Source organism: Sinocyclocheilus anshuiensis, unplaced genomic scaffold, assembly GCF_001515605.1.
Source record: "Sinocyclocheilus anshuiensis isolate Anshui unplaced genomic scaffold, SAMN03320099.WGS_v1.1 scaffold1079, whole genome shotgun sequence".
NCBI lineage: Eukaryota > Metazoa > Chordata > Actinopteri > Cypriniformes > Cyprinidae > Sinocyclocheilus > Sinocyclocheilus anshuiensis.
Window position 1 is genome coordinate 2,515,565 of NW_015548207.1, and position 7,938 is coordinate 2,523,502.

Consider the following 7,938-nt stretch of genomic DNA (forward strand, 5'->3'; position numbering starts at 1 on the left):
CGGCCTCTGCGTCTCACTATATGACGGCATGAACACAAAAACTTAATCTCCAGAGCTGCTGTTATAGTCACTTCGCGAGAATTTTACCGTTTCATTTGAGAAAACTAGCATCATCATACTGTATACACTCAGAAACTTCATGGCAACCTGTCAAAATAAAAGTACGGTTTAACATGTAACAGAAATATATTACTCTTGTATTACTTTTGTACAGTATAATGTACATCTTTAAATATTCAATTTTCTATCCAATTTAAATAAAACAATTAAATGATAAAAATAAATATTACAACCAGAATAATCACTTAATTGTAGAAAAAATAATACAATTATTAGCCTATGAAAAATTTTTTTAAAGGAATATTCACACAATTTTTCTTCCATGTATTAATGTCAACAGTAAAGCTCAGTTTGTTTGCCAAAAAATAAAAGGGTTTAATTTTCATTTGATATAAAATAAATGTTTAATGCCTTCACTTGATTTTCAGAAAAATTAAAACAAGAATTTCTGGGGGGAAAAAAAGAAAAGAAAGAAAGAAAACGTTTGTAGGGCCCTTTTGTTCAAAATGTTGAAATTGAGACTTTTGTACTTCACTGAAATAAATGTTTTTGTAATTACACAGAGAGTAAAGTATCGAAAAAAGGTACCGTTGGGTACCGGCACCGAAATTCAGGTACCGATACCGGTACCGTACTGGTTAAAATGTGAACGGTACCCAACCCTACTTGAGATGAAGGTTAAATGCTTACCACTGGGTGGTTTGGGTCGCGGTGGTATGCTTTTCTTGGGTGGGAGAGCTGGCATGTCTTGTTTTCGGCTGAAGGGGTCGTCTACAAAGCCCTATATTAAAGCGCAGTGGAAAGGAGAAGCGGTGGGCCATTATCAGACACATAAGGTGCAAACCGCGCAAATTATGAGTGGGACATCAATCAAAACCACATCTTAAAAATGTCATGTTGCAAAAGCATGAGAAAGTGAAGTTCCACTATGCTTAAGATGCAAATGTAAAATGTGATAAAGGTGTTCATTACCTTTGACATTTGGCTGAAGTCTGCAAATCCGCTGCTGCTGCCGAACGAACTGCTTCCGAATGGGTCCAAAGTACCGAAGAAATCTGGAATTGGCAGAGAAAAACAATGAGGCAATAGTATAACAAGTCAAGAAAATTGAAAAATTATGTTAGACATTTTGAAATATTTAGAGATTATATTATAAGTAGGGATACACCATAATGAAAATTCTGGGCCGAAAACCAAAAATTCTGGATGCACTTGGCCGAAAACCGAAACCAAAAATGCTTTGTAATGATTTAGTATTTTATTAAATAATATAAAGCAAATTTGGAAGACTTTTTAAATTTAACTCAATTTTAATGATACTGAATTTAAAAAACACAATCCAATAAAATAACCACACTTTTACTGAAAGTAACACAATAAAACTGGACAGAATTTATATTAATATTGGTATTTTATTAAATAATATAAAGCAATTTTGTAAGACTTTTTAATGTAACTCAACAATTTTAATGATACTGAATTTAAAAAACACAAGCCAATAAAATAACCATACTTTTATTGAAAGTAACAAAATTGGACAGAAAATATATTAATATTAAATATCAATATATTATTTTTATTCAGTTCTATGCAACAGAATCAGATTTTTTTTCCCCCCCACTAATTATCCAAATAATGTATAGTCCTACAAAGCTATTAGGCCTTATTTTAATACAAAATTGTTTAAAAAATAAAAGGTTTTTATTTAAAGTACCAATACATTTTATTTATTTATGAAAATAAGCTACCAAAAAAACTGGCAAATAAATACTTTCCTTTCAACATACTTTTCTTTCACCATAACGTTAAATTAAATAAGTAAATACAAATGTTTTATTTAAAATAATATTACGGTCAAGGGTTGGCAAATTACTTATTTGACTACTTTTATTGACTTATTTTTAATTTGACTAAATATATTAATGAATAAATAACCTATAAATAAATGAGTGATTTTTATTTATTTAAAATAATATTATGGTCAATGATCACTGAAGTACTCATCTGACCACTTTTAATAAATACATTAAATTTATTTTATAGTCACTAAATATAGTCAAATATACACTTCATGGGCCTTAATCACAATAGTAATAGGATAAAATAAAATGCATACTGAAGCCATCAAATAGGAGTATTCATTTTCCATTTAAAAAAGTCAAAACAAAATTGTAAAGCATCAGTTTTCTTTGTTGTCTTTGTGTTTTTTTTTTTTTGCCTTCAACCCACAGGTTTGAAAAAAAATGTGTTGAGCATTTCCTGGCATCGCCTCAGTGTTCAACAATGCTGCAACAGAATGCTGCATTAACTGTTTACTGAAACAGCAGAGGAATATCACATCGTTCAGGGTGCCAAAGGGGTCTGCGAGAGGACGTATTGCATGGGAACTCTTTTGACAGCTTTTTCACACGTGTTCTCTAGAACTGCTCTCTGAGTGGCCTTTGGAAAAAAAAAAAAAAAAAAGACAAAAGTGTCGCCACTGGGCACGGGGTGTGAAAGTATCATCTTGCTTGTGTTGTGTAAGCACCCCAAGCATGTCCCTCAAGGCGTTTGTGAGGAAACAAGGCATTTTCAGCTGATACCAGATCAGTTTCAGAGGTTTAAGTTCTGCTGCATGCAGAGTTGAAGAGGCCGATCTTTGCACGGTATCTTCAAAGGAAGGGAGTGGCAGAGATGTTATGATTCAGCTCAACAAGTGAGAGACACATGCAGACTGTACCTTGGCCTTTTGGTTTGGGGCTGGTAGAGCTGAAGGGGTCATTACTTGAGAAATGCTGACTCTATAAGGCAGAAGAGAAGAGAGAGTTGAGAAACAAGTAAGAGAATAAGGGGAATAATGTGATGTTGTTGGTTTCCTGGGTACCTTTGAGGGAAGTGTGGCACTTTTGCTAAAAGGATCAGCGCTGCTGAAGGGGTCTGGCTTCGAGGGTTTTTTGAAGAAATCTTCAGAAGAGTTCCTAAATGGGTCGGCCTCTTTGAAAGGGTCTCCGCCGAAAGGATCTAAAAGATTTTACAAATGAATGTAACTGTCATGGGAAAGTCTTGCATTTGAATAACATCATTTACATTATATCACTTTATTGTGTATATTCAGCCCAATTTTATGAGAGTTGGGGAGCTGAAAGCCTCATTTATTACCAAGGGGGAACTGTGCCAAGGTATGTGAACAAAGTTTAATACCATGAAGCTTTGGGCAAGTTTTTATGAAAAACTGAAATGAAATGTGGCCAAGTGTGTGTATATATGTCTAATTATATACTTTATATCTAATATTTCATATATTATTTATTATGTTGTATATTTACATATATTTATATTTAACTTATTCATTCACTTATTTTCAGACCTGGCTGAACAGATCATGTTAGTACGCATACTAATAACAGCTTGAAATCAAATATTTTTAGAATGGATTTATCATGGATACTACGTTGATGCCGTATGCATCTAAATATACATTTAGTTAGTAACATATACATTTATTTGATATCTTCCAAGTTCAGAGCTCAACACTGGAGAGGCGCTTTGTGTATTTTGATGGACTGGATACCTGCAACTGTGGAGGTCTGCTTTGAGAATGGGTCATTCTGGAATGGATCGCCTACAACAAACAAAAAGAAAGCAGGAGATGTGTTTAGTAGCTACTACAAAGGCTTCAAAAGCGTGGCCCCAGAAATGTGCCACCCAACCACCAGTAAACAGAAATTTGAAATTAAACATTTAAGTATTTACTGTTAGTACAGCATCCTGACCCATCTCTAAGGAAGGGAGGTATTTAATTTGAGCAGAACAAAAGGGAAAAATAAAAATATATATAATAATAAATACATGACCTACCTTTGAATGGGTCTGTTTTAAATGGGTCTTCAGACTGGAAGGGGTCCGTGTGCATCTCCTGTGGGGCGCTGTTGAACACAGTGGTTTTCACCTTGAAAGGGTCTTCCTGTAATGGGTTTAAACAAACAATTGTTGACCGTAGATGTTTGCTTTCACACTGATCTGAGGCCTCTTTTATTGATTCTCTTACAGAAGGTTTTGGGTAAGAGGTGCTGAACATGGATCAGCATAAAAGGTTAATTCCTGCCCAGAGCAAATTTGTTATGTCTGTATTGTTTTTTTTTTTCCCCAAAGACATTGTAGAAATGTTGTCACATTCATTTTATAGTTGATTATGATAACAGCTTAACCTGCTAACTTTAAACCCAGATGTCTAAGAAGTAGGCCAACACTATGTTAGGGGTCCAGCCGAAAATAAGAAAAATAAGAAAAGATGGAAAGCTGAAAAAAATGAAAAATGATGGAAAAAAAAATTGAAATTAGAATCTTGAAGTATAAATTTCAGTCATTTTGTGCCTACAATTTGCAGTTTAAGCCAGCACCTCAGCTGTTCCAAATAACATAAGAAGCTCTGTTAATAGTGCTGGGTTTCCAAATTGTACCTTTGCATGCAAGGCATAACTCAGAAAGAAAAGCCAGCAAAGTTCTCCCTCAGAAACCAGAGAATGTCAACAGGAGTTCAATCACAATCACACAGGGAGTGAGCTTCATGATTCTTCAGAAATACTCTGGGTTTTAAACTTAAATTAGAAAAAACAGTAAGTGACAAATAACTGTGCAACTATGAAACTTAATATAATCATAAAGAAATGTAATCAGTCAGGCCTGTTCCCGTTTAAAATGCATGTATATACGTGTATGTGTGTGTGTGTTTATGTGACATATGAGGACACAAATTTGTATAATGACATGGGTATGACATAGGTATTACAAGGAGAAGGTGACTTATGAGGACATTACCCCATGTCCCCATTTTTCAAAACGCTTATAAATCATACAGAGTGAGTTTTTTTGAGGAAGAAAAAATGCACAAAGTTTCCTGTAAGGGGTAGGTTTAGGTGTAGGGCAATAGCACATACAGTTTGTACAGTATAAAATCCATTACGCCTATGGAATGTCCCCACAATTCACAAAAACAAACGTGTGTATGATAAAAAAAATATATATACTTGTATTAATTTTATATTTTGTATTATTTTTAAACATGCTTGTAGTATTATTTTATATAATAAATAGTATATAATTTTTTATAACAATTACATAAATACTTATAAATATAAATATTTATTAAATAAATAACAATAATGCCAAAAACAATTATATAACAATATATAAAAGTGTGTGTTTTTGTTTTATGTTTAAAAAAAAGTAATAAAAATAAACATGTATTAATATATATGTTAATTACTTTTATTTTTTTTAAACAAATATAAATAATAATACATTTATATTACATTTAGTCATTTAGCAGATGCTTTTACTAAAACATCAACTAATTATATAAATATGATTTCTTTTATTGCCATTCTAAGTACTAAATTTGGAGAGGAGCTTAAAATACAATGTAAACTTTCTCACCATAGCTCCGAAACCGCCATTCTCCTTCTCTGGAAAGCCTTCGCTCATGTCGGCCAGGTTGGTCATGCTGCCGCCGTGGGTTCCGTTCAGGGTGCTGCTGTACTGCTCGATGCTCTTGCTGATCTCGTGTTGGCTGTCCTGGATCTGGGAGAGTTTACTCCGAGCCTGCAACATACACACATCAGTTTTTATTCCATTATATACTGAAACGCTTAGCACATTTTCTTTTTTCTGGCATTATTAGATAAAGCAGTTTCTGGTGGCTGCCTTCTAGTGTCATAAGCAACCCTATATGCATGAATGCATTTGAAATCTTGACATCTTTTAAGTGTTCGTCACCCCTAGTGGTTTGAATATAAAATGCTTTGAAGGCACAACCTGGTTGATCTCGTCCTGTGTGGCTCTGAGGGACTTTATGATGGTTTCTAGCTGAATCCTGCCAGCTTGTAGACTCTGCTCTAGCTGAGCTTCCTCCTGCTGCAGACGGTTCAGGTCAGCCTTGGCCCGGCCCAGCTCTTCCTCTTGGCTCTGCAGGTCCAACTCCTGCGAGTGGATCTGGGACTGTAGGGATGAGATCTGAACAGAAATAGATTGGATGTGTTTAATGTTTATTGTCACTGACAAAGTGTTGGCTGAGGATCTTGTAATCCTGTCTTCTCAAGGTTTTCACTCACCATTTGCGACTCTTCCTGGCACTTCTGCCGTACGTCATTAAGCATGTCTTCCAGCTTTGCCTTCTGCTGGTCCATTTCCTCCAGCCGGTCCTGAGCATCCTGCTTCTGCGCCTCAAGCTCCTGGAGGGTAGAGGTCTCTCGGTCCAGATCGTTCTGCATCTCCTGTCGATCAAACCAAATTCAGTTAATAATTAAGCCAACGTACCTCGTAATGACAAGGTAAAAAACATTTTTTTTATTTTTTTTATTATACTTTTAAATGTCTTAATATTAATTTTCACATATATTTATAATTAAGAATAAAATACTAAAAATAAAAATGCTTATTAATAATAACTTAAATATATTTGTAAAATTAATATATTTAACAGAACAATAATACAGTCAAATACTTTTAAATTTATTATATTAATAACTCTTTAAATATATTTTATAATGTATATTTTTATAATACAAATCATAGTAAAAATTATTCGTTTTATTTTATTTATAATAATAAAATACATTTATGCATGTATTTACTTTTAAATATTATTAACACTAAGAATATTTTTATTTTTGATACAAATAATAAAATGTCAATATTATTTATAATAATATATTAAAATACTTCTAAATATATGAATCATACATTATCTATATTTTTTAATTCGTACATTTATCACAGAACATAACAAAATAAAATACATTTAAATATACAATCATGTGAAAAAGTTAGGGCACCCTATTGAATTACATGGTTTTCTGTATGAGGACATAATTAAAAATTATCTGGTCCTTGGCAGGTCTTAACATTTAGAAAATAAAACCTCAGATGAACAACATCACATGACATAGCACACCGTGACATTATTTAGCAAAAATAAAGTCAAGATGGAAAAGCCATGTGTGACAAAGTTAGGACACCCTATGATTCAACTGCCTGTAGATCCACTTTTAGCAGTAATCATTTTCTGTATGACTTTATCAGTCTCTCACATCGTTCTGGAGGAGTTTCGGCTGACTCTTCTTTACAACGTTGCTCAGGTTTATTGAGGTTTGTGGGCATTTGTTTATGCACAGCTCTTGCCACAGCATTTCAGTCAGGATGAGCTCTGGACTTTGACTGGACTGCTGCAACCCCTTGATTCTTTTCTTTTCAGCCGTTCTGTTGTAGATTTGCTGGTGTGCTTGGGATCATTGTGCTGTTGCATGACCCAATCTTGGCACAACTTTAGCTGTCGGACGGATGGCCTCACATTTGACTCTAGAATACTTTGGTATACAGAGGAGTTCATGGTCGACTCAATGACTGTGAGGTGCCCAGTTCCTGTGGCTGCCATTTCTCTGAGCATTACACGGTCTGATCTTGGGGTGAATTTACATCTACGTTTAATATAATTATAATTACTATAATTATAATACAAATAACAACAAAATTATCTGTTTTAGTATATGAATATATTTATGAACGTATTTTTTAATATTAATAATACTAATAATTAATAAGTATATTTTATAATTATAATATAAAGAATAATACAATAATCTATATCACTTTTGTAATATATTTAAATGTATTTACATATTAAAATATGTTAATAATCCTTTAAGTATATTTTATAATTTACATTTATCATAGGCTAATAATAAAAATAAAATACTTTTAACAATATAAACTACATTTTACTTTACATAAATTTTTTATATAATAATTATAATAATAACAATAATAATTAAAATTACTTTAAAGGGGTCATATGATGCTTTTTTAAAGATCATTATTTTGTGTATTTGGTGTAACAGAATA

The 7,938-nt window shown here is 33.0% G+C and overlaps 1 protein-coding gene across 10 annotated transcripts in view; it reads right to left on the reverse strand.

The window, feature by feature from the left end:
• The window catches only part of eps15l1a (epidermal growth factor receptor pathway substrate 15-like 1a), a 33,021-nt gene that overhangs the window by 9,023 nt on the left and 16,060 nt on the right, over nt 1-7,938 (reverse strand). For 6 of the 10 annotated variants that reach the window (XM_016440388.1, XM_016440390.1, XM_016440389.1 and 3 more), the window contains 9 exons: nt 6,150-6,311; nt 5,854-6,051; nt 5,476-5,640; nt 3,898-4,003; nt 3,611-3,661; nt 2,924-3,060; nt 2,780-2,840; nt 1,033-1,115; nt 751-841 (listed from right to left, as the gene is read on the reverse strand). In XM_016440388.1, the coding sequence (XP_016295874.1) occupies nt 751-841; nt 1,033-1,115; nt 2,780-2,840; nt 2,924-3,060; nt 3,611-3,661; nt 3,898-4,003; nt 5,476-5,640; nt 5,854-6,051; nt 6,150-6,311 (1,054 nt within the window). Of the gene's footprint in view, nt 1-750; nt 842-1,032; nt 1,116-2,369; nt 2,500-2,587; nt 2,710-2,779; nt 2,841-2,923; nt 3,061-3,610; nt 3,662-3,897; nt 4,004-5,475; nt 5,641-5,853; nt 6,052-6,149; nt 6,312-7,938 lie in introns of those variants that run through there. The other 4 variants (XM_016440393.1, XM_016440395.1, XM_016440394.1 and 1 more) reach the window with 4 other exon arrangements.